We start from the raw sequence: 25,953 nt of genomic DNA, 5'->3' as shown, positions 1-25,953 counted from the left end.
TGATAAGAGTATGAATAGAAATAAAACAGATTAGATGAGTCTGAGTCACAGCACATCCAATTTTGTGTCTTGCGTTGTTTTGTCATCTGATGATGTCATACCTGCTCCGGTCTGCAGAGGTCAGCAGTCTGCAGTCTTTGTAACAATATGTTCTCTGAAGATGATCAGTGTAGAGTTGAGTCTCTGTGGGACTTTAATATGTAAGGGTAAACATTTGGTTGCACGTCTATGCTGTTTTATTGTAAGTGCATGTTGAAATGTGTTGTTGCTACATACTAGGATGCAAAACGCACATGAACCTGTAGCTAGAAGTGGTGTGAAATACCTGAAGCAGGCGGCACACTCCAGAGAGCTTACAGTAAACACATGACACAATGGTGCAGAGCCCTCATCAACACTAATGGCACACAGCACACACTGTCATAGCCTATGCTGCCTGGTTCACAGATTGAAATAAAAAAAAAGTGTCTCCTGTGTGTCCTGTCCTTGTGAGTTGCGCTGCTGTTTGAGCTTTGAACTCAGTGGACACCACCTGGTTCAACTTCAGACATGGATAAACGTCTCCTGCAAATATTGGGCTTCTTGGTCTCATCACTGGGATGGACGTTTGTGCTGTGCACCATGGCCATGGACTACTGGAGGATCACCCAGTTAGGAGGACAAGGAGGCTCCTTCATCATTAGAGTGGCCTGGTACTGGTCCAACCTGTGGAAGGATTGCTTCTCTGATTCTACAGCTGTCACCAATTGCAGAGACTTCCCAGTGCTCTGGACTGTCACCCGTAAGTGCAAAAAAACATGTTTCTAATAGTTAGTCTTTCACTCTGAATGAATAGAAAAATTTGCAATCCTGTAGATCAGCAGGTACAGAATGGCACAACCATGGATAGATGTTCACAGTGACAGCAGGATTACACAAGCACTTGAAGTGAGACTGTCACTATTGAAAGGATAAAATACATAAACCTGGTCTTAGAATGAAAAGTTTAATTCTTAAGCGATACGTCCTTGTTGATTCCAATAAACTCAGGGGTTTTGTCACTACAGGCTCACTTGGTCTGGTATGACCAGTAACTTTTGGTTTCTAATGCTAGTTAATTTTAGGAAGATTTTGCCATGTAAATAACATTAGTAGATCAGTTAGCTGACTTTATGATTCCTCTCTAAATGTGTTACTGTCACCCTCCATTGTAGCATCTAACATTATCCTGTGGCTTGCATTCTACAGAGAGGATTGTTGTAATTCAACATGTCAGTTTCATGAGAATTTATTGGCCATTTTAATTCACCTTTCAAGAGGAAATATTTTCATTCATACTCCATAACCTCACTTTGAATGTTAAGGTTTTACTTACCAACATGCTTTGTGTGACATTGAGTTTACACCAATCAAAATCTTAACAGTAATAGTTCTCTTAAAACTCCTCCGAGAAAACCATTACACGCTTTGTAAAGTTGGTATTCATTGCCCACCTGTTTAAAATGACTGTTTATTGTACAGGTGTCTATGTGACTCTATTCAGTCCATGTAGCTAATATAAGAGCACTTCAACATCTTTTAAAGAGCTTATGATCTGATTTTATTCTCACACCATCCTCTTTTCAGTCTGAGAGAAACTGAACACTATCCTAGCAACTGAACCTTTTCTTTTAAACCTTTTCTCATTTTGTCAAACCTGAACTGTTCCCATTTCTCTCAGCTTTCATCCAGGGAGTGCGAGGATTACTAATGTGCGGGTTAACTCTGGGATTCTTCGGTGTAGTACTTTGCTTTCTTGGGATGGAGTGCACTTATATTGGTGGAGCTGATAAAACCAAGGACAAAATGCTTTTTGCCGGAGTAGTGTTTCATGTTGCTGGTGGTGAGTACAGCACATACATACATGTGTTTTTCTCTGTAAATGACAGACAGTGTTTTGCCCTCATTATTTCTTGGTATCAACGAAACCTCTGCACACAGGTGTGTCAGATATTTCTGCCTACTGCTTATACATCAACAGGATCGCCAGAACAACCTTTGCTGCCAGTGTAGGGCCAGGAGTCCTACGGTACAGTTTTTTTTTTATTTTTTTTTTTTTACACTTTTGTACAATACTTTATATCATTTAGTTTAAAATGTCCACACAATGTTGTGTGTATACAGTATTTAAATTGTGTTTCATTTTATACAATTAAACTATTCCAGGTATGACCTAGGCCCTCCCATATTTCTTGGATTGGTGGGATGTTTTTTCATCCTCTTGGGGGCTGTGTTCTATTCTGTGACGGTCTGCCGAGTAATCTGCCCCAAAAGGTATTATAGATCATCCATCTTCATCCCTTTTTTCTGTGGCTACCAAGACCATCCTGTTTTATTCATTTTGTCAATGTTTTTACTTTTTGGTCTTACAGTAAAGTGGTATATGCCTATGAAGGAGGCACATACATGAGCCCTCGCTCCAGAGGACGAACGTACGCTGGATACTACAAACCCTCCTGGCAGTATGGATCTTATCTAGGCTCGGGTCGATCCAGCAGCTCCAAGATTTCAAAGCTCTCTCAGACAACACCAACAAAAATCTCAGAAAGAGATGCATTCGTGTAGTATCTTAAACCTTTTTTTAAATTCATATACTTTTATTCTAACACCAACAGGCAAGCACAAAAATACATAGGGGCTCAAAATCTGATTAGCTCATATTGTAGATGAATATACCCTCAGCCTTCTCTTTAGAGCAGCATATGTACAATTGTATTTTTTTGTTGTTGTTGTTCTCATTCACTTGTCATGTTTTGTTTTTGTAAAACAGCCCATTCTGTGTATAAAATATACTTTCGTTTACTCTTCATGTATTAATTCTGCTGTGATATAATCAAAGCATGTATGACAACTCGGAACATCACTGTAATATCTATGAATTATAATATAATAATAAAAAACTTTGTATCTATGAATATATGAATATGAGTATACCATGAGTATTGTGTCTTTCCAGTCATTTTCTTCACTGTATATATTATTTATATATATGTATACATACAGTATATATGCATACATACATATATACATACATATGCATATAAATATATATTTATGTATATGTGTGTGTGTTTGTGTGTGTGTGTGTGTGTGTATATATGACAGTACTTTTTATTTACACTTTTTATTTTACACCAGTATATCCTCAGTTTTACAAAAATATAAGTGTATCATTATCCTGTCAGCCTGTGTAATAAAATGGTGCCACCATTTTTAAATCTTTTACCATTCAGGAACGTGATGTGCCTTGTTCACACTGGTTCACACACACCATCTGAAGTTAGTAAGTAACTAATTGGCACACAAAAACTGAAGCCATGCTGGCAGGCTCCTGGGTACCAACAACAAACACATCACCAAAATGACCTTCAGGAAACACAGCAAACACAATCCAAGGCAAAACATGTGATGATGTACACAAACCACGTTCACCCTCTCGTGTGTGTGTGTGTGTGTGTGTGTGTGTGTGTGTGTGTGTGTGTGTGTGTGTGTGTGTGTGTGTGTGTGTGTGTGTGTTTCCATCTGCATGCAACAGCTGAGGAGGGACCTTTGGGCAGACAGCGCCAGACGCCAGACACACAGGTGTCCCGCAGCTTGTGATCAGGAGCTTTGTGCCACGGCTCGGCTCAGTCTTCCCTCTGCCTAGTGGTTCAACTTCAGGGCAGAAATGGGTTACAGGACTGTGGTGATGTACATGGAGATTGGCTGCTTCGTGGTGTGTGTGTCTGGATGGATCCTGGTCTGTTCCACGATGCCAACGGAGATCTGGACTTGGTCCGAAGTTGACAGCATAGTCCTGACCACTTCAAACTACTTCTCCAACTTGTGGAAGGATTGTATATCTGACTCAACTGGAGTATCTGACTGCAAAGGAATTCCATCATTGCTTGCACTGAACTGTAAGTAAAATATATGATGGTGAATTTAACACTTTTACCTACATTTTGTGGCATGTACTGAACATTGTTTTTCCTACTCTTGGACAGGGGACATTCATATGTGTCGAGCTCTCATCATAATCTCTATCATCTTGGCTTTCTTTGGGTCAGTTCTAGTCTTAGTGGGAATGAAGTGCACTAAGGTTGGGGGATCAGAGATTGCTAATGCAAGAGTAACCTTTGCTGGAGGGATGAACTACCTTATCGGAGGTAAGACGTTACGCTGAGAGCTATTTGAAAGTCACATTGAAAAGTACTCTATGATTAATCTTTAAATAAACATGTGCATTGTTTCAGGGATGTGTTCTATGACTGCTTTCTCCTATTATGGAAACAAAATTAGAGCAGAATTTCAAGACCCTAACTTCAGAGCTCAGAAGTACGTACAATGGATGATAAATACAACAACCTAGCCTTATTAATACATCAACATTCGTCACATTATTCTAAGAGGGAAGAGCTGTAGCCTGATGAATTATTCTTGTATTTATTGCCAGGTTTGAAATAGGCGTCGGTGTCTTCATCGGCTGGGGAGGCTCCACCTTACTTGTTGTTGGAGGCCTTATTTACAGTATCTTTGCAGGGAGGGAAGGATGCCATTCAAGGTAAAATGCAACAACTGGATCATTTTTTTAATTTTATTTTTCATCAGTATTTCTTTTATTCTACAGAAAAAAATAACCACACATTTCTTGAATTTTGACACTCACAGCTCAAAACACTATCCTGCCTACCGGTTCCCTGATGCCTACGCAGTTGCCCCGGCAAAAAAGAGCCTTGCTTCTCTGGCTCGTTCTGAGATTAGTGAGACCAGAAAATCCAGGAACACCAGTGACACCAGTGACACCAGTGACATCAGTGACACCAGTGCCAGCAGCATCTCTGGGGTCACCAGTATCACCAAGACGACAGCTACTAATGAATATGTGTGACATATTATCAAAGATTGCAAATAATTATTACTATTTTCTCATCTGTGTGCAGGTTTTCTTTTTGGGTACACTGAATGTTCAATATGCATCATTTATAATAAGTCACCCTAGTGGACTCCTTACATTTAATGTCCAGTTGGACTAAGAGAATGCTATCAGTTTTCCCTGAACATAGTTTCATATGTCATGATCTTAACTCTTGCTCTGATCTGAGGCAAAAATTACTGTATGTTATGAGTATGTAAAGAAATATATAAAGAATTATCCATGCAAGAACACAGATTGAATGCATGCTTTGATCAAACATTGTTGGAAGCTGTAAGATGTTTTTGAAATTTGTAATAAAACTACATTTTGATATTGATTCATAACAGAAAGAGTGGTTTGGGACGAGCATGAGAATATTCATGAGTTTTCACCACTGGCACCTTACAGATGTGAACACACCCAACACACCACCTTTGCATTGGGGAATTTGAAAGTTTTTCAGTCTTCACTTTGGATGTTTGACTTCAAAAGTCATTGCATCCCATGATGATCAAACTCATAACATCCAATATTCCAAGTAGTCCTCTCACACTGTGACCTATGTTGTCAGACAGCTGACCTTTATTTCCTAGCACCTTTGAATGTCTACATTGGGTGTTGGACTTAATTAATCGCAGCCCCAAACCCAAGACCTCAACACACCAGATCAGTCTTCTTTCTCCATGACATATTTATACAGACATTTGAGCTCCTTTTCTTGGAGATCTTGTGTCTTTTAGATACTGGACTTCAAAATCTTACCAGATGGTTCAAAGAGTTCTGAGACCTCTGAAATTTTAAGGTTGGGGTGGGGGTTCAATCCCCAAGTAACAAAAACACTGCTCAAATGGTACAAGATACTGCAGACTGTTGAAAGGTTTTGAGGTCAAAGGTACTATTACTGTGAGGCTCCCAAAATTTTTAACTCCAATGCCCAAAATGAAAAAGTCAAAAGATTCAGGAAATTAAGTTTAAGTATTTCTGGTTCAAGGTTATTTTATTTGTCACATGGAGACATAAAAGAACTCTAGTTCCCACTCAAACACTAATATTAAAGACAAATATTAATCAACTGTCTTTTTACAACTAGCTTGGGGTGTAAGTTATGGGATGGAAAACAATGAGCAGCTGAAGCTTTATTGAAACATGAAGTTGCAACCAAGTTTTTAGAAATGTTGGAGGAATTTTTGCAACTACATTAAAACATTAGAACTAAATTGCCACTGTTAGGTTAGCCTATTACATTAATAGCCACTTGAACTGCACACACTATATTGTTATCAGCTACATGTTTTTTTCTAGATATATATATATATATATTTACACTGTAGTGCAAATAAAGTGTACTTCTATCTTTGTGAGGACATTCACTTACATAATGCATTCCATAGACCCTTACCCTAACCTTAACCTTAACCTATCCCTAACCTTATGCTGACCATAAAATCAGTTTTTTCCCAGTTGGGGGCATGGCTTTTGGCTCCAATTTGACAAGTCCCCAATTAATTAGTTGCCAATGACAGAGACGCGCGCACACACACACGCACGCACGCACGCACGCACACACACACACACACACACACACACACACACGTACCTTGTGCTGCCGTGGCTCCTCTCTGTTGAACCAACTGAGGTGGGCGTGGTTTTGCAAACCATCCAGCCAATCACAGTCACCCACGACCTGTCGGTTGCGTGTTTCTGCTCTGCTGTGACTGGGGAGAGAGAAGCAATATGCTGAACAACGCTCAACTCATGGGACTGACCAGAATTAAGCGAAACATTAGTTAAAATAACATCAGCTGAAGTTTGTGGGACCTAACGAGAAAGAGGACGTGTCAGACACAAATTTAACCATGGTTTCCATTGACCATGTTGCTCACAAAATACTGACTTACATCCCATATGTTCTTGTTTTGATGGACATGAGATATGAAGGTAAGAAGCTGACTAACTTCTACTTTACTTTACTAGGCAAGCTAACGATAGCTACGAACTTAACGTTACCAGAACTTTGGCCATGGTTCAGACAGCCTGCTTTTAGTCTAGGTAGGGTTAACATCGCTAATGTCAGTGTCAACATTACCAAGCCAAATCCACAACAATGCTGGCTAACGTTAAGCTAGCTAACCGCTATTGACTTATTAGTAAAAGTATTGAGTTTGTGTTAGCCTATAGGTGAATAAAAACTAGCCAAACCGCTTCTTTGCTAATGCATCACAGAACGGAGTATTGTACAGTAGTAGTGTGTGGAAATATACTCAGTATAGTGAATATGTTTCAGGAGTGAAATGCGGTAGGGATGGGAGTGTGGACAATCATATGGAGATGGGGAAGAAGCTGCTCGCTGCTGGCCAGCTAGCCGATGCCCTCTCTCATTTCCATGCTGCCGTAGGTGAGTGTCATTAACATGCTGAGTTTTTTTTTAAGTTTAACTTTTGGCTTGTTATGGTAGGAAACACAGTCCAAAACTTTTGCAGCCATGTTTGCATGTTCTTTTATCAGACGGAGATCCCAAGAACTACATGGCCTACTACAGGAGAGCTACAGTGTTTCTAGCAATGGGGAAATCAAAGTCTGCACTGCCAGATTTGAGCAGGGTCATTGAGCTCAAACCAGACTTCACATCTGTGAGTTTTTGTTTTTACATCAGTTGGTCTTAAATCTTTTGCACACACTCATGTCATACTTTACCAGCACCACAAATATACATTGTAGGTCTGACAGAATCTACACACTTAATAGGAGTTAGCTGCTACATATGTGCATATATATTATGTGCATACATATTTTGTAAGTCGTATTAGCTCCAGGCACAACTATGCTGGGAAACCGGTCAGTTTTGTCAGCTGTGTTGATAAGTGTGTGATTGCAGTCTTATGCCCAACAAATTCCCTCTCTCGCTCTTAACAGGCACGGCTTCAGAGGGGAAATCTCCTTCTGAAGCAGGGAAGACTCGATGAAGCAGAGAGTGACTTCAAGAAGGTGGTAAGTGTAGCAGAGTAATATCCAGTTTAAAGTCTACAGCAGCAAGATTGAGTATTAGTCATTATTTTTGTCAGATAAGCAGAGTTCACCAGGAGGTGTCAGTGTTGATCAGTAGCCTGGTGTTGTAGTGAAGCTACACTTACGCATAAGAACGAAGCTTAATGTGGTTTTGTTATGATTTTAAGTAAGGAGAGTCATTAGATTTATTAACTGCATGTTTGTTATGAATATTATTTGTTTTTCTATTACTGTGCACACTTGATTGATTTCAGAACACTGTACAGATATACTATAAAGCTGACAATGTGAGAAATGTTATTCTGGACTGATTGGATTTAACAGAACTCTTTGAAACCAAGTAGCAAGAAGGTTAAGTGATAGACAAAGACCACATAATATCATGTGAAGCTGACGCACCCTGCATCCATAAGCCATCTTACAAAATGTAGATGATAATTAAATTGGCATTGAGCTCTCATTTGGACCCTCTGGGATCATTTATAGGTGCTTGTTAAGGATTAAGACTGGAAATCGCTAATGCATTTTCCATTAGAATTACCAAATTAGACTGAAGTTTCACAACACTCCCACAGGACATAAATGCCCTTGTTATATCTACTATTAATTCTTAGATTCCATTTACAGCTGCAGTATTCTCAGGTGAGGTTATCATTCAGGGGGAAATTAAGTTCCTCCTCTTTCAGATAATGTCACATTGTGCCAAGGGCGTGTGGTTGACCTGCTGCTCCCTCCCCCTCCCACAGGCCCGTTTTGATCATTAGCTCGATGCCTTTTCATTCCCTTTTTATCGAACAAACAGAAAACCAGTCAATGTTTGATTAAATTTCTTATATGTAGGTTGAATCTCAGTGGTTAGTCCTATATTCCTGTTTGGCAGGCTGTAATGTGGAACCTAGTTCAAAGGAATGCTGTGTGTTACAGACGGCTAGAGTCTGTGATAAATATAGGTCTAAAGTCAGCTGCGATGTGGCTTCTGCTTCAGGAGAGCAATGAGTTACCAGCAGAGTCCCAGCAGAGGCCTATAGGCATCTGAGCTTATACAGTTTTACATACAGACAATATCCTGCTGGTATAATGTCAAGGTATCTGGCCAGAGGTGCATGCTGTCCTGCTGCTTCAGCGGTCCACAACATTGGCCCAGTGTAATGCATCACATTTATGCATTACACTCCTCCCTAAGCTGAGCTAGCAGGAAACACTTAAAAGGTAGCCAGGTCTGTTTGTAAAGGTTGGGTCATTAGCTGAGGTTGCTCTTATGAATATGATGACCTCCATGATGAGGATGATTATAATGTAGTGTATGTAGGGAATGGTAAGTACTGCTATGGTACATGGTGCTTTCAGGAGGCAAAGTTAGCGCTAGAATCTCACCACAAAAGTAAGAGCTCATATTGGAACACACTGGTGACTGACAGAATAAAATTTTCTTAAACACACAGATCATGCTTATACCATCTACATATCATATTTCACACTCTGTCCACGCTTCAGTTTTGTTGTGTCACTCTAGACTTCTTTAATCATGACAATAAGTACTTGATATAATGTCTTGCTTTGCAATCCTCCAGATGAAGTCCAACCCCAGTGACAAAGAAGAGAGAGAAGCCCAGAGTCAGCTGACAAAGTCAGATGAAATTCAGCGGCTGGTGGCTCAGGCACGCAGCAGCTTCAGCAGCCAGGATTATATGACAGCTGCTGCCCAGCTTGATACTATCATTGAGGTAAGAGACCTACCTTGTCAGCATTGCCTAATTTTCCTGCAAGCAAGACATTGTCCATGTTATCATTGCTGCACCAAGCAGCAGTTTGTAAGTGTTACTGTCCACTTGTGACAGACCTGCGTTTGGGATGTGACTTCTCGTGAGATGCGAGCTGAGTGTTTTATCCAAATGGGAGAGATGGGGAAGGCCATCAGCGACCTTAAAGCTGCATCCAAGTTAAAGAATGACAATACCCAGGCTTTCTACAAACTCAGCACCATCTACTATAACCTTGGCGCACGCAAGATGTCCCTCAAGTAAGACCCACTTGCAGACTGCTTTTTTTTTTTTTTTTTGAGGAAGCTCACACACTGGTATCAGACATTGTGACCAGTACCAGAATTACCAGTCTGAAGATTTATTTGTTGGTAAAAGTACTAGATTATTTCACATGGATGAAAGGTACAGTGGATCGCTCTTAACAATTAAAATATTAAAATATTAACAAATACATTAATGAATATTTTTCCACCTTCCACATGATAATTATTAACAAATTATTTATAATATTTATCTACAAAGCCAATCATGAACACTGTAAAAATTCTAAATGCAATGTGGCAAGCAAAAAAAGCACAACTTTTCAGACATCTGGAGCACACATGCTAAACACAGAGAGACTAAAGAAGCAAAAAAGAAGCAGGGATCACAAATATACCCTCAGCAACACTGACTTCTATGACACACAACAGGATATTTGTTTAACAACAAGTTTCAAAAATAACCACAAAGTTGAAATCAGAACAGCTTGAGCTTCACCAAAGCGGTGTTACTGCTAGACTATCGAGTGTACTTGTTATTTTTGTCCACTCCCTGCGAGTTGGCAATAAAGCACATACAGTACATCAGTTAACATGGAAAATAAATGTGTCTGCTGTAAACCCTCTCGCTCTTACTTTCTTCCTCCTCTTCTCTGATCTGCAGTGAAGTGCGCGAGTGCCTGAAGCTGGATCCTGATCACAAGCAGTGTTACAGCCATTACAAGCAGGTCAAGAAGCTCAACAAACAGATCCAGTCTGCAGAGGAACTCATCCAAGAGCAGAGGTAGGGGGGGGGTGTGTTTGTGTGTGTGTGTTCGGCTTATTATGTATCTGTGTAAATATACAATAATATCCCCTCTGAATACCAGGGATTGCATCATCTGTGACTGCTTCCTTTATCCCCAAGCTCTCCGACTTTCTGCTCATACAAACGGGCATGCAAATCCCATCTGAATGTGAATGGGTGTCACATCATATTTGACATACACAAGATATCATATTCACAAGCCTAAACCCAGAGAATAACAGAGTGTCATGATGTTTGTGGGTGCAATCATCTCTGTTGCATTCTGCTGTTTCGCCCCAGTGTCTCAGTGTTGTTGAAACACCTACCTGCCTCTTGCTCTTTTAGGTATGAAGAAGCAGTGAGCAAATATGAGGCAGTGATGAAGACAGAGCCCACAGTGCAACATTTCTCCCTGCTTGCCAAGGAGCGCATCTGCCACGCGCTCACACAGGTAAGACCCCTTAACCGCAGCCACTCGATGTATTAACTCGCTCTGTGCTTTAATTGCTTTACATATCTGACCACCGTATTTTCTGTGCGTTACGACCAGAGCCAGCAGGCCAGCAGGGCTATCTCAGTGTGCAGCGAAGTCCTCCAGTCGGACCCGGAGAATGTGAACGTGCTTAAGGACAGAGCTGAGGCCTATGTCCAAGAGGAACAGTATGAGGACGGTAAGCCTGACACGCTTAGCTGGATTTATTATTCAATCTAGTGGGGTCAGTCTGTTAAATTTCCACACTCAGAAACAGGGACAAACTCAATACTGTTGAGTCTCCACTGGGAATACATCCATTTGAGGAGAGAAAGTCAATGATTTTTAGGACTTCTTAGTGATGTTTTTGTGATGAGAACGCAGCCAATTAATTGAAGTTACTGAAATCTGCACACCCTGGCTTCTTCAGTAGGCACACCTATATAATTTATTGGAATCCAGTATAGCAACTCTGCCACACCTTTACAGAACTTACAAAGGCCAGTTCTTATTAAAACTTTGGTGTTAATTCAACTATATGTTTAGTACTAAGTTTTAGTTATTGGTGGTATTGTGCTGGACTGGATTATATTAAGCGATGTCTCTAATATTCTTCACCAACACATATTTGTGACCACTGAGTGTGTGCTGAAATAACCTCAACTCTACTACACTTGAGAGATACAACTAACTGATGTCATGGCAGGAGCTTAACACAAGGGGTCCTTGTAACACTACACGGAAAACACGGTGAAATAAAGTGAAAACATCAATGGTGCGTCTTGTAAGCATTTCACCATCTGATCATTCAATTCTGTCTCTTTTAACACAATCTATCAGTTCATCGGCAAACTCCCATTCGGATTATAAATTTGAATAAGCGCAATAAAGACCAACTGCAGATAAATATATCAAGGGTTTCCATATCTAATTTGGTTAACGCATAGAACTACGATGTGTAAAGGAAATTATGCGGCACTTACTGTCTCTGTGAAGCCTGTGGTGGCAGAGGCAGGATCAGGCTGAAACAACGATCTCCCTTACCTGTTGTCAAATCGCAGAAAGTCCAATGATGGCAGATGGTGAAATCCCCAGGAACAGTCCGCCTCCCAGCCATCGTATTCCCCTGTCAGCTGACGTTCTGCTGCCACCGTGCAAACAAGCAATGGATCATTTTTGCCAAAATCCCTGCCTGCATTTTACGTTTGTCACTTAAGTTTGAAATTTAATATAAACCATCGTTCCCTCCTCAGTATGTTTGTGTACAGTTTGCCAATGCAATATCCAAACCCTGGATCATCTGCTCATTACATTACAATTGGAAACTCACTGTCTGTTAGTCTGATATAAGCCAAAAACACTGGATCGAATATTATTTAATAAATTATATTTAATATTTATATTTATATATTTAATTATTATTAATTATTTAAGAAATATTTCTCATGTTATAAAATGCAAATCCAATATAAACAATTTACAAATATTTTCTGAAACACAAGTAATGGCTGTGTAGCAGATGAGTGAGGGGAAAAAATGAGTGACAAAATGGCATCAGGGCTAAATGTGCAATGTGTCGGGTGTAGAAAGATGGAGTCAACTGAATGTTGAATGAAAGACTTTGTAGAATACTTGGAAGTACAAATTCTAGATACAGTGGCTTCAAAGAGGAAAAAAATAAGAGTAGGATTGGTGTCAGCATTGGCAGATCCTTTCAGTTCTGTGAATGTCACTGAGGCGCAGCACTGAAAACCTAGGCCTAGACAATACCTTCATTATCCAGTGCATCAGACTCCAACACTCCTATTGATTTACACAGCGTAAACAAAATGAACATAAAGTAATGATTCATAACTTGCCAGTGTGATGCCCTCCAGAGTAGAGATTTTCTGTTTGTTTTTCAAAAGCCTGCCGCTGGTTGAAGCTCGTATCGAACTCGAACTACAGCAGATCCGTCTGACAATGTGCGTCATTCAAATTAGAGACTGCAGATGGAAAACTTTACTGCCTCATACCCGACACTTTCAGATGCCCATACAGGCAGTTATTCAGCTAAAAGGAAAGGTGGCTACAGTACAGTACAGGCTAGCTGCTGTGGATCGGAGAATGTGGTAAAAATCACTACAAAAGCTTTTTTTTTTTTTTTAGTATTTGTTGAGGAGGTTTTGATGGTAGCTAGTAGCAAGAGATGAAAACCAGTGAGTAGAGTGAGAGATTGAGGCAGGGAGTCCCTGGTTGGATGTGAACATGAGGCATTGCAACAACATGGTACACATTTTAGACATGTAGGCTATCATAACATCCCCGGGGGGGGGGGGGAAGTCTGTGCAAAATAAGTTTGGAAAGGATTATGTGCATGTGTCTCAACTAATTACAGAGACAGAATGATCATAAAACAGGAACGGTGTTGCTGACCTGTTCAAAAGAGCAAAGACGTGGTCAGTGCGCTGCTGGATTGCCGGTGACAGTCTCCCTGCTATGCCTCTCCTCCCATTGTGGCGTAAGTCACCAAAATAGAAAACTGGCACAGGCGAGGAAAGGACCTCAGCACTTTGGCCAGTGCTACACAAGCCCTCTCTTGTCTGATGAGCTAAATGTTACACCATGTTTATGGATCTTTTAAAGAAGAAAATAAGTGATACATCTATTTATAAAATCATCAAAAGCTAAAGCCACTAGCTGTGTCACTGAGCACTTAAGATGCACTTGAGGTTAGTGCGACAGTGATGTTATTTAGTTTTTATCTCAGCTAACAGCTCACAGAAGTGTTAAATGCAAAATGTCAACACACACACAAAGAAAATAGCAGCTATAAAAAGAGATAAAGGAGTCGTATTAAAGCTCAATGTCAGTTTTCATTTAGTCCATGTAATTGACTCCCATCTATAGTGTTACACCCAAAAATATGGTTTTACTTTCTATTTTAGATGCAAAACAAGTCTCTAACAAAAAATGAAAAAAAAAAAAATCGCACACACGTCCAATTAAACCCACAATTAACACCACCAGCCCTCCAAGCAGGTAATAACATCCTTCACTAAGACCCCATCAGCTCTGCAACCGCAGGAGGTGCTGGCTGAGCATGAGCACATCAGCAGGTGGGAACGCCAGACCTCGCACAGGCTTTTAAAGTGTCAGAATCCATGGGTGTTAAAACTCACCTCGGTACACCACACAGGGTTAACAAGCCCTAAAGCACCCAAACGTGCACGCACAAACAGCCTGGAGATGCTGCAACATGATCTGAAAGTGATGGGGCTTACTGAATGAATAAAGTGGTTCACAAGACTATAGTACAAGATCAAGCACTTTCAGATGTTTGTAGAGGTGATGCAGAAATGAAAGACTTTATAAAAAAAAAAAAAAAAAAAAGTTGGGTTTGTGTTTATATGATTCTGGCAATGGTAGTATTTTTTTTTTTTTTTTTTTTTGATCATGACTGCTGATTGTATTAAGAATTGCATCCCTCACTTCCATACAGATGAGCACATCTTTAACAAAAGTCTCAGTAAGCAACAATAGGGAATTATTGTCAGGTGATCCCTGTGAATTCTTATGTGTTTTTTGTTTGGCTCATCATCTGCGTGGAGGCTCGCACACATAACATAACCTCATGACACTGAAGGATTCAGTGCCTTGCTCAAAGACACTTGATAAGGGCAGATGCTTGCCACAAGGTCTGTTGCATTCAAATGAATACTGTAATACTGTGTGCTACACTTCCCATTAGCTGTTTTTGTATGTGACAGCAATACTGATTCTATCCTGCATTTTTATTTTCCAGCCATTAAGGACTATGAGACTGCTGCCAAACACAGCGAGAACGACCGTCAGATTAAAGAAGGCATGGACAGAGCTCAGCGACTTCTCAAACAGTCTCAGAAGAGGGACTATTATAAGATCCTGGGGGTGAAGAGGTGGGCGCTGATCATTATTTGTAAACTTGATGGGATGTTTTTTATTTTATTTTATTTTTTTAAAGGTGTATTCCAGACAGGGAATTTCATAGATTCCCCAGGGGAAATCGAGGAGAATTGGGGTATTTTACAAGTGTGTTCCATCAGAGAGCAGTTTATGTTTTGTGGTCAGATTGTGGTTTTCAGTTAGTTTCAGACATTGAATAACCACTGTGCTCCAAAGAAAGCCCTACTGCATGTGAATGTTATATAATATATCCCTTTTGAGCATTTTGATGTTAAGAGCACTACTGATAGTTTAAGATGGAAATCAAATTTAAGGCAATGGAAGCACTCATGGTTATAAAAAGTAATGGTTTATTACATGGGAGCTTGTGTGCTAACCCTGACACTTAGAGAGTATTATTAGGGCCAGCTTATATAAAAAAAAATAAATAAATAAAAAAATAAGATAAGGAGAGAAGCTGTTCTTATCTTCAGTAAATGTGTTGGTAATACTCTCCCCATGATCACAGAACTGCCCAGAAAAAGGAGATTATCAAAGCCTACAGGAAACTGGCACAACAGTGGCATCCGGACAATTTCCAGGATCCAGAGGAAAAGAAGAAGGCTGAAAAGAAGTTCATAGACATCGCTCAGGCTAAAGAGGTTCTCACTGACCCAGGTAAGAAGTGTGTGGTCCGCAGAGTGTGGGGAAAGTTGTTACCACCAGTTTCCCCGTAAATGTCAGACCTCTGAGGAGCTACTGAAGGAAAAAAAAAAAAAAAAACTCTCTACTTACTTCTTTCTTCAAGTAGCCTGAGACTTTCTCTACTGTGTGCCATTACTGTTTCAGTAAAATGGTTTCATCCAAACCAGCTTACAGAACCCTATTGTGGTGTATGTATAAACATTTTTTCAACATTGATGTTTCCAACAGCCCATATTTTGCTAGTGTAACATATCTACCACAACTCATTTGATTAATCAATAAAAACTGGAATATTTGTTGTAGGTCACATTCACATTTTACAAGTTAATCTCTGTTGACACTCATGTTTGAGTTTTTCCTTCATGCATTGCAATTCTTAGAACAAAACCATCACCACTTTGGAGAGCTTACAATTTAGCTTAATTCCTGCAATAACTAACCAAACAAAAAACTGCTCATGAAATTCATAATACCCACATTTTCCAGAATAAACTAATCAAATTTAGGGCTCCAGGTGAAAAAACTCAAACCTCATGAGCCAAGTGCACTTCTAAGTCCTCTATGATAACTGTTCTCTATCATAACTCTGACAGACCTTCACAAAAGTTGTCCCTTTGAGCATTGTTTAGGCTAAAGCTGCATCATCCTCAAACGACCGTAACTAAATCTTTTCGGAATTATATCTTCACTGAACCATCTTCAATCCAATAGCTCAAACTAAATGTTTGATTGAATGTGTGGAGCTGATTGGCTGAGCTAAAAATGTTTGAAGAATTGCAATTCTGAAGCGTTGCAGAAAGCTTTTCTCACAGTCCAAACAGTGGTAGATATTATTTCTGGGCAATAATAAAAAGAAAACTAAGAAGTTCCTAGAGTCATTTAATTTCTAATTCAAAAGCTATACATGAGCACATATTTTTTTATTGAGTTGTTCTGTACTGACGTGTCAATCTGCATGTTTTTCTAGAGAAAAGAACCAAGTTTGATCATGGGGAGGACCCCATGGATCCAGAGAGCCAGCAGGGTCACCATCATCATAACTTCCATGGAGGTTTCCACGGCTTCCAGGGTTTCAATCCATTTGGTTCTGGACCCTTTAACTTTAAATTCAACTTCAACTAAGGAGGCTCACATCCAGCACTGCTGGAGTGGATTTTAGTATTTTCCTCCCTATTTAAAAGGGAGATCACTGGCAAAAGGAATGTCAGTGCATACCATCAAGTCTCACAAAAAATGTGGAGCAAATTGTGACTTTGATTCAGTGACCTTAATTAAAGACGCATCTTTGTTGAATAATACAACTTCAGATTCCGTTTGGGGAAGGACTGTTGCTATGCTAACAAATATCTGCCATTTGTGAAGTAGCTTTTATCTGTCCAGAATGATTGCTTAATTCTTCATCCTTTCCATATATTGTACACTCTACAATTCACATCCATTCGAAAGATTCAGTTTGTACATAGGTACAGTACTATTTTTATATGAATGGAGTTTTTCTGAAGTGTAAATAAAGAGATATTTATGTACATTAAAATGAACTGAGGGTCACGAGTATTGCTGATTGGATGGTTCAGACAGTAATTTGCTACATTCGTGGACTGAAGCTACAGTTTGAGAAATGGCACATAGTAATGGTACTTCATTACATCTGACCTTTCAATAATTGCAACTATCTTAACAGCTTTTCTTCCCAGTTGATGCATTTTCACATTGAACAAATTACACAATCCCTTCACTGTAGACAATTCAAAACACGAACAACACATCCACTTACAGGCGAATTCACAGAATGCTTTTGTAATGACAGTTCTGTAGCAAAGATTTATTTTTCCCACCAGACAGTAATATAAACATTTCTTTTTGACACAGCACAGTGAAAGATGGGTGCCCTGAGAGCAGACTTCTGCACCCATTTTTAAAACTGCTATTTGCTTCAGTTGAGCAGTAACACCTATCTTATTCCTGAGACAAAACACTGGTTCACTGAGGAATTAAAATATTGAAAAATTCTTTCCAAAAATGTAATACAGTGGAGCTGAATGTACATAAGATGTAAACATACTGAAATAAGTTAAAATCCTATATTCTACACAAACCATGGCCTGTAGTGTGCAAATGAGGATTCTTCGTCCCATAATTTGACAATAATAAAGCCTAGCTTGGTCTTCTAAATCATATTTGATATAGTGTCATATACTTGGCAGGTAAATAGACAGGTGACTGTTGGTTAGGCCACGCCTCCCTGTAGTTACTGCAGCTGTGCTTATCAAGCTTTCCATTGCAGCGTGGTGCATTTCCAGCTAATGACTGTACTGTGAATGGCTCTTAAATGTGGACACAATGGCTGCATAAGCTGCATGATAAGACGTTAATGATAAAAGACAAGGCAAAAAGTTTGCATCTTCACCAGTTGATGATCAATGCAGTAAACACTGACATAAAGGAGAAGCACTGTTGTCTGTTGTATGGCAGGTATAGATGGTTAGTGCCAGTATTATGATTAAAAATGTTATTTATTGTAACATAACCCATGGTTGGCTCAGGTGGTAACAATAGAAAGCGTGTATAGATATAGCCTGAGGTGTAAAATAACATATAATCCACACAGAATAATGTAGTTAGCCAATGATAAGCCCCTTGCGTTTGGAGATAAATTTAGGTTACTGCCACTGTTTTTGGTTTTGCAAAGGCTAAAAAAAAAAAATACACCACCCTCCAGGAGGAGAAACAGGTGGAGAAATCCAAAGACTGACAGGCCTGCCATGCCTAGTTTTAGGTGCTAAGCTATAATTGGATAATAGCTGTTCAGGGGCGGGGTTTAGCAAATGGTAAACTATCAGTGCTAACTACTGTTCTCATGTAACAACTTTAAATCAAGGTGTAATTTTAAAAATAAATCAAGCTTTACTTCAGTCACAACTTTGGTATGGGCATTTTAGTCATCGCATAGTCATGTTTACAAAGTCAAATTAAGAATATGTACATGTATTAGCTTTTTGAAAAAGGTGTACATAAACAAACATTAAGATTTGAGAATAGATTCTTAGAAATGTGCCTTCTCCATTTGATTCTTGATTCTGCATACATTATCAGTGCAGCTTGTTTTCCTCACATACACACCGAATTGAGTGGTTTGACTGACCGTTTACTCTTTCTGTGGTCACTTCATTTTCCGGTAACCACGTACTAACAAGACCTGACTGTAGTGCTGATAGTGCACCAGGAGTTCACAGCTGGCAGTTAACACTTACATCACGTGTTGATTTTGTAAGACGTACTGACTGCAGAAGCAGCCATGGCATCTCTGAAAGTATGACATCCTTCTCCGGCTGTGCCGCTGTGGATGTAACACTCCATGGCTATGTTTAGATGGAATTGTCTGTCTTCAAGCTTCACAGGTGGCCTGCGTGCAAAAGGTGCTGCCTCCTTCGTCTCCAGCATAGTGCTGGCAGACGCTAAAGTTCATCACGCAGGTTGTCTACTGTGCAGAGAGGGGAAATGTAGGACAGACATTAGAAAAATGAGCACAGAGGTTAGAAAGAAACCAAATTGACCAAAGAAAATGACTGACCATGCCTTACAGTTTGACTTTTCTGTCTATAAAAATGGACAAACATTGAAAGCACAGAGAATAAATAGCATTTTTCTTTATTAACCTTTTTTATGCTGTGAGGGAGTGGGAGTCTGTTTTTCCTTCGCTGGGTCTCCCTGTTCCTGGACCTGTCTCAGTAGCTGTTTTATCTCATTGTCATATTCAACCCACTCAGGCACAATCCTTGCTGCGGCCATTAGCTTGGGCTCCTTGGTCTTTGGGTTATTGCACTGCAGCAGAAAAGCAGACAAAACATCACTCATGTCGCCAGAGCCACTTTCTCCCAACAAGTCAGATTGTCATGGCCAGCACTGTCTGTGGCAGGCACTTGAACCTAATTTGATTTCCAATTCTGTTAAAAGGACGTTAGCCTATGTCTAGTGTCTGAATTACCAAGTGGTGTCCTATACCACAATGAGACAATGCTTCCTATTTCAGTCTACTGGAGCCTGCCCAGTAATTCTCTAAATTAGTTTAGGAGACTACAGGATTGCTCCTCAGTTGTTTCCTAAATGCCAAGTGCCTCATGGACATCAGTGGCTGGGAGTATGCTCTGACTTTTCAGCGCTGCAGCAGCTGCAGTTCACTATTATAACCACCACAGCTGGAAAAAAAAAGGTGGTATACCAATATTATTCCTCTTATCAGCATGTTTCCACAGGCAAAAGAATGATTCAATTAAATAATACATACGGATTGCACTATCTTAATAAAAGACACAATTAGATTTGATGATGAATTACTGATTAGCTTCCCCACACTGCATAGACAGATCTAACTGCTCTGACACTCACCAGGTCTATAGTCTTTGCTGTGACTTTGGAGACGTCATCACACCATGTCTCACACCACAGCCACTCCTGAGGAAGAGACTTAATGGCCACCTGGTGGATCATGTTGTTGGGAAGGTCCTAGAAACATTATAAAACAAAAAATTGAGGTGTATTAGACATATGATATATGAACAAAGTATAGTAGTGGGCGCTGGAAGAACAAACTCTGCATCATATAATGCAGTGGTGTTATGTCTGACCTGGTCCAGGTTGGACAGACTGTTAGGGTCTTGGCTCAAGGCTTGGTACTGGCCTCGTAATCTGTCCCCTGCTGCGATCTTTCGGAACTTCTTTAAATCTACTACAAACAGAGCGCTGGTTGAAATATGGGAGAAAAGAGAGAGGAGACATAAAAAGCAGGTGTGAGAAAAACCATTTCCTGAAAGAGAAAGCCTGTAGGAGTGACTTCATTTTTTTTTTTTTTTTTAAATGACTCAATTTAGATAAAATACCTCAGGCACATGCAGATAATTGTACCTAACATGGCATATTAATAAACCCAAATGTGTAGACTTGTAATTTCACTCATCCCTTATTAGATTTAAGTCTGCCAGAGGACATTCCCTATCTCATGTTTTCCCTGGGCGCACTGATATGGATCATCTCTCACCCTCGCTGATGTTGTCCTGCACCACAGAGCTGACCAGCATACTGGCATCCTATCAAGTCAATATGGTTTTCTGACTTTGTCCTCTGTCTCATTTCCATCATCATCAGCCAGTGCAGTGGTGAGGTAGAAGTAAAGTAGAAAGTCTCCCTGGCAGCTCTGCCATCTGATCAGCCATCACACTGACAGATGTAGAACTCCATACCTCCAGCAAAGACCTGATTAATAGTCATGACTTCTCTAGTGCTTGATTTAATATGTATCATGGTTGTATATAATAAATACTAAATACTAGATACTAAAATATAGCTGTTAGAATTGTAACTATAATTGATGAGGTAAAACAGCTTTGAACTTTTTAAATTCAAATAGTGTATGATCCGATATGGTAGAATTCAATATCATTTGATCCAGCTTGTGCAGGGGAATCTGGGGAGGATAATTTTAATTATCTAACAATCAAGAAACTTCTGGTGGATTGGTTAAATTCTATTACCTGAATAAGATGATGTTTTAAAACTACACACAAATATAGTATATTATCAGAATTCCTTACCAGGGTTTCAGCGCAGTTGTTGCTGCTATAATACATTTCACAGTTTGCTATGGAAGTGTACCTGATGTGGTATTTTCTGTGTCCCAGATGTGAGGCCCAATAGCCGGTTTTCCAAAAGCGATAGCCTTCCATCTCTCGGCGGCTATCACAAAACGGTGTGAACCCATAAGGAGCACCTTCCAGGTTTAAATCCCTCAACTCCTTCAGATCAGCCCGAACTATCTGAGAGAGAGAGCAAGAACATCGGTAAAGGTAGAGAGGATTGACGACAAACAGTGTTTAAAATCTCATCCAATCTTCACACCAGCACTGAGACTGATCCAGACAACTCTCTCACTTTCAGCCACACAATGACACATTGCTCTTTCCTGTCGGTCCAATTTGATCCTTACCTGGTCGGCATCCACAAAGATGATCTTGTCCACAGCCAAGGGGAACAGAACATCCAGGAAAAGGATCTTGTATCCCCAGATAATGCGTTGCTTCTCAGTCTGCTGGTGGAGCCAACGGGGCCATTTGTACTGCACTAATTCATATTGGAAGCCATACGACTCTGCCATGTGAGATATGGTCTCCTAACCGCATTGAAAACAAAACACCAGTGGTCAAAAAAATCAAATACAAGAGCATGTTTTCTGTGTGACTAACCATTTGCAAAATTAGCTAAATTCAATCAACTATACTGCACTTAAATTTATGCAAAGCATTGTGCAACAGAGTGCTATACTGTGGGGTATTGCCTTCATTACAGACAATTGAGAATTAGATTTATTTGGAGAGGAAAGTGTAAATGCCAGTGTCAGATGAAACAATCTTGCACAGAAGAAAACAGATGATGCTGGTTCCTTTTTGTGGCCTAGCAGAGGGACAGCCATTGACAGGCGGCTATGTTACAAGCGTGAAAAGGCAGATAAGGCAATACAATACAAATGAAACTTTATTCACTAAAGATTTCATTAACATAAAAAATGCAAGTTGTCTGGCTTCACCTCCCTCTGGCATTTTCATTTGCTATTTTTGTGACTCAACTCAGAGGGCACTGAATGCATTTTCACCCCTGACACACGAAACCTGAGATTAACACATGCCATCACAGAGCCAGGAACAACCTACAGACATTTTCTTTACTTTGAATAAGTAAATCTCTGAAGACCTGGGATCGCATTATTTTGAATAAGCAGGAAAAACAGAATGCTCGTCTGTAGTCATGAAGCTAGGAAAGTACCTTGAAAGATGGGGAGAGGTAATTCTTGAGGAACCAGAACTTGACAGGTGTTTTGGTATGCCGAAGGACAGACAGCATCATTATTCTGAAATAGAGACAGAAAGATTGAGAGCTGAGTCTCAGGACTAGAGGACTAAAAGGAATGTAATGTGTAGGACCTGGAAAGTAAGTGTGTGAGAGTGTTTGTGAACTGAACGCGACTCACCTCAGAAAGCGCTCATACAGATGGCCTGAGGCCACAGAAAATATATTTAGAACATCTTCTTTCTTCTTCTCTCCATCATCCTTCTTGGAGCCACCACCCGTGATGCTGTAAATGAGACCATAATACATGAGTCTGCTGTGTTTTGATTGATGCCTGTTTTTCACTTAGTGACAGTAAATCAGCACTAAGCAGGTAGTCACCATGCTTTTGTAAAGCCAGGGGTAATAATAGTTATACCACCCAGCAGAAAACATTTTCAAACAAACCATGCATCACTGCACAGCAAACTGAGGTGCTCCATCTAAATGAAGCAATAGCACAGGGAATGACAATGTTCTGGAAAGATACAATTTTGACATGATTTCAACAGCAGTTCAGTTCTCCTGCTGGCACTCATAATCAACGAGTTACATCAGACACAGTGAAGGCAGATTTAACCAGCTCTTTATGCTTACATACCTGCATTGCTACTAGAGAATCCACAACACAGGGTAAAGCAGGGGTCCCCAAACTACGGCCCGCGGGCCACATCCGGCCCGCCAAAGCAATTGGGGTGGCCCACTTAACGATCCCAGACAATCCCTCTAAACATCAACCAATTTTTATTAAATTGCATTTTCCTATCATAACATCATAACATATCCGTACTTAAAGGTTGGCATTCTAATTAAAATTGACCATAGTTATGAGCTATTTATAGTTAATAGTGGCTCATCTTCACCTCCTCACACAATGGTATATTCTGACGTGACTTTGATCGTGACCGAGCCAGCGTCAAGCTGCAAAGTTCTGAGGTGGGAATCTGTCATGAAGGTGGTTGTGTCCTGCATAAACTTCATCAGAGCAAACGGACTTAAACACAGGCAGTTCCAAGCCTTTCTCTCCGAGCTAGAATCAGCCCACGGAGACGTGCTTTACCACACTGAAGTCCGCTGGTTAAGCCGGGGCAGAGTTTTGAAGCGTTTTTACAACCTGCTACCCGAAATCAATGCCTTTCTCCTGACAAAGGGAAAAACTGTCCCAGAGCTGATCGACACAGAATGGAAAGGGGACCTCGCCTGCTATAAAGGAAAGTTGATGTGGCCCCCACTGAAAAAAGTTTGGGGACCGCTGGTGTGGCACCTCAGCATATGAGAGATGACCCATGGCGGCCCTTTGGAAGGGAGCGACTCAGAAGGCTGGGGCTGAAATATGTTACTCAGCGTGACGAGCCGAGTCCATGACACCCAATTTGTAGACTTTTGACAAAATTTTTCGTCGCAACAAGCGGGCCTCGGAGACATTTAACGAGGCATCCCTTCCGAAGTGAGCGACTTAGAAGCCTAGGGCTGACATATGTTACTCAGCGGTCAACCCCCCCCCCCCCCCCGGCACAGGCATTGCGCCCAGCAAGCAGAGCTAGCCGCCCACCGGCCCACTGGCCCACCGGCCCGCCGCGGCCCCCCCCCCCGGCACAGCCATTGCGCCCAGCAAGCAGAGCTAGCCGCCTGCCGGCCCCCCCGGCCCTTCAGAAGGGAGCGATTCAGAAGGCTGGGGCTGACATATGTTACTCAGCGTGACGAGCCGAGTCCGTAGACACCAAACTTGTGGACTTTGGACAAACTTTTCCGTTGTGACATTCACACTAGTCTTAATGGTGTGGCACCTCAGCATATGAGAGATGACCCATGGCGGCCCTTCGGAAGGGAGCGACTCAGAAGGCTGGGGCTGACATATGTTACTCAGCGTGATGAGCCGAGTCCGTAGACACCCAATTTGTGGACTTTTGACAAATTTTTTCGTCGCAGCAAGCGGGCCTCGGAGACGTTTAACAAGGCATCCCTTCCGAAGGAGTGACTTAGAAGCCTGGGGCTGACATATGTTACTCAGCGTGACGAGCCGAGTCCGTAGACACCAAATTTGTGGACTTTCGAGAAAAATTTTTTGGAAATTATTAAAACAGAATTTAACCATGTCCCCCGGCAGCATATGAGAGACCGCCCATGGCGGCCCTTCGGAAGGAGCGACTCAGAAGGCTGGGCTGACATATGTTACTCAGCGTGACGAGCCAAGTCCGTAGACACCAAACTTGTGGACTTTGGACAAACTTTTCCGTTGTGACATTCACACTAGTCTTAATGGTGTGGCACCTCAGCATATGAGAGATGACCCATGGCGGCCCTTCGGAAGGGAGCGACTCAGAAGCTGGGGCTGACATATGTTACTCAGCGTGACAAGCCGAGTCCGTAGACACCCAATTTGTGGACTTTTGACAAAATTTTTCGTCGCAGCAAGCGGGCCTCGGAGACGTTTAACGAGGCATCCCTTCCGAAGGGAGCACTTAGAAGCCTGGGGCTGACATATGTTACTCAGCGTGACGAGCCGAGTCCGTAGACACCAAATTTGTGGACTTTCGAGAAAATTTTTTGGAAATTATTAAAACACAGAATTTAACCGTGTCCCCGGCAGCATATGAGAGACCGCCCATGGCGGCCCTTCGGAAGGGAGCGATTCAGAAGGCTGGGGCTGACATATGTTACTCAGTGGTGACGAGCCGAGTCCGTAGACACCAAACTTGTGGACTTTGGACAAACTTTTCCGTTTGACATTCACACTAGTCTTAATGGTGTGGCACCTCAGCATATGAGAGATGACCCATGGCGGCCCTTCGGAAGGGAGCGACTCAGAAGGCTGGGGCTGACATATGTTACTCAGCGTGACGAGCCGAGTCCGTAGACACCCAATTTGTGGACTTTTGACAAAATTTTTCGTCGCAGCAAGCGGGCCTCGGAGACGTTTAACGAGGCATCCCTTCCGAAGGGAGCGACTTAGAAGCCTGGGGCTGACATATGTTACTCAGCGTGACGAGCCGAGTCCGTAGACACCAAAACTTTGTGGACTTTGAGAAACTTTTTTGGAAACTATTAACACAGAATTAACCGTGTGGCACCCCCAGCATATGAGAGACCGCCCCATGCGCGGGCCTTCGAAAGGGAGCGATTCAGAAGGCTTGGGGCCTGAACATATGTTACTCAGCGTGAACAGCCGAGTCCGTAGACACCAAACTTGTGGACTTTGGACAAACTTTTCCGTTGTGACATTCACACTAGTCTTAATGGTGTGGCACCTCAGCATATGAGAGATG

The 25,953-nt window shown here is 41.1% G+C and overlaps 4 protein-coding genes across 6 annotated transcripts in view; 3 read left to right on the top strand and 1 right to left on the bottom strand.

Moving 5' to 3' along the window:
- The first annotated feature begins 485 nt into the window (after positions 1-485).
- On the top strand, positions 486-2,871 carry LOC111218576 (claudin-10-like). The gene is made up of 5 exons (XM_022740941.1): positions 486-781; positions 1,700-1,861; positions 1,960-2,047; positions 2,185-2,292; positions 2,391-2,871. The coding sequence occupies exons 1-5, from the start codon at positions 550-552 to the stop codon at positions 2,581-2,583; spliced, it is 783 nt and encodes a 260-aa protein (XP_022596662.1). The 5' UTR covers positions 486-549; the 3' UTR covers positions 2,584-2,871.
- A 724-nt stretch (positions 2,872-3,595) lies between these two features.
- Positions 3,596-5,209, top strand: LOC111218587 (claudin-10-like). Its single transcript, XM_022740956.1, has 5 exons — positions 3,596-3,917; positions 4,005-4,166; positions 4,254-4,335; positions 4,454-4,561; positions 4,669-5,209. The coding sequence occupies exons 1-5, from the start codon at positions 3,686-3,688 to the stop codon at positions 4,886-4,888; spliced, it is 804 nt and encodes a 267-aa protein (XP_022596677.1). The 5' UTR covers positions 3,596-3,685; the 3' UTR covers positions 4,889-5,209.
- Positions 5,210-6,622: 1,413 nt separating this feature from the next.
- On the top strand, positions 6,623-17,359 carry dnajc3 (DnaJ heat shock protein family (Hsp40) member C3). The gene is made up of 12 exons (XM_022740222.1): positions 6,623-6,853; positions 7,200-7,310; positions 7,421-7,545; positions 7,829-7,903; positions 9,493-9,645; positions 9,760-9,941; positions 10,609-10,728; positions 11,077-11,182; positions 11,282-11,402; positions 14,988-15,120; positions 15,636-15,784; positions 16,779-17,359. The coding sequence occupies exons 1-12, from the start codon at positions 6,772-6,774 to the stop codon at positions 16,931-16,933; spliced, it is 1,512 nt and encodes a 503-aa protein (XP_022595943.1). The 5' UTR covers positions 6,623-6,771; the 3' UTR covers positions 16,934-17,359.
- A 1,333-nt stretch (positions 17,360-18,692) lies between these two features.
- Positions 18,693-25,953, bottom strand: part of uggt2 (UDP-glucose glycoprotein glucosyltransferase 2) — a 49,162-nt gene continuing 41,901 nt past the window's right edge. For 2 of the 3 annotated variants that reach the window (XM_022740219.1, XM_022740220.1), the window contains exons 33-40: positions 22,830-22,934; positions 22,625-22,709; positions 21,792-21,974; positions 21,461-21,621; positions 20,437-20,551; positions 20,198-20,314; positions 19,468-19,633; positions 18,693-19,292 (exon numbers count right to left, since the gene is read on the bottom strand). In XM_022740219.1, coding sequence (XP_022595940.1) covers positions 19,267-19,292; positions 19,468-19,633; positions 20,198-20,314; positions 20,437-20,551; positions 21,461-21,621; positions 21,792-21,974; positions 22,625-22,709; positions 22,830-22,934 — 958 coding nt within the window. In that variant the 3' untranslated portion in view covers positions 18,693-19,266. The remainder of the gene's footprint in view (positions 19,293-19,467; positions 19,634-20,197; positions 20,315-20,436; positions 20,552-21,460; positions 21,622-21,791; positions 21,975-22,624; positions 22,710-22,829; positions 22,935-25,953) is intronic. The other variant, XM_022740221.1, reaches the window with a different exon arrangement.

The sequence above is a fragment of the Seriola dumerili genome, unplaced genomic scaffold, assembly GCF_002260705.1.
Source record: "Seriola dumerili isolate Sdu_G_001 unplaced genomic scaffold, Sdu_1.0 BDQW01000052.1, whole genome shotgun sequence".
Lineage (NCBI taxonomy): Eukaryota > Metazoa > Chordata > Actinopteri > Carangiformes > Carangidae > Seriola > Seriola dumerili.
Note: the sequence above shows the minus strand (reverse complement) of the source record. Positions and strands in the feature narration are given on the sequence as shown.

Bases quoted from the DNA above. Each gene is read 5' to 3' on its own strand.
- LOC111218587 (XM_022740956.1), top strand. From the start codon at position 3,686: ATGGGTTACAGGACTGTGGTGATGTACATGGAGATTGGCTGCTTCGTG. The intron at 4,336-4,453 runs GTACGTACAATG...ATTTATTGCCAG, and splicing joins CCTAACTTCAGAGCTCAGAA to GTTTGAAATAGGCGTCGGTG. The intron at 4,562-4,668 runs GTAAAATGCAAC...TGACACTCACAG, and splicing joins AGGGAAGGATGCCATTCAAG to CTCAAAACACTATCCTGCCT.
- dnajc3 (XM_022740222.1), top strand. From the start codon at position 6,772: ATGGTTTCCATTGACCATGTTGCTCACAAAATACTGACTTACATCCCA. The intron at 9,646-9,759 runs GTAAGAGACCTA...CACTTGTGACAG, and splicing joins AGCTTGATACTATCATTGAG to ACCTGCGTTTGGGATGTGAC. The intron at 10,729-11,076 runs GTAGGGGGGGGG...TTGCTCTTTTAG, and splicing joins GAACTCATCCAAGAGCAGAG to GTATGAAGAAGCAGTGAGCA.
- LOC111218576 (XM_022740941.1), top strand. From the start codon at position 550: ATGGATAAACGTCTCCTGCAAATATTGGGCTTCTTGGTCTCATCACTG. The intron at 782-1,699 runs GTAAGTGCAAAA...CATTTCTCTCAG, and splicing joins AGTGCTCTGGACTGTCACCC to CTTTCATCCAGGGAGTGCGA. The intron at 2,048-2,184 runs GTACAGTTTTTT...AAACTATTCCAG, and splicing joins GTAGGGCCAGGAGTCCTACG to GTATGACCTAGGCCCTCCCA.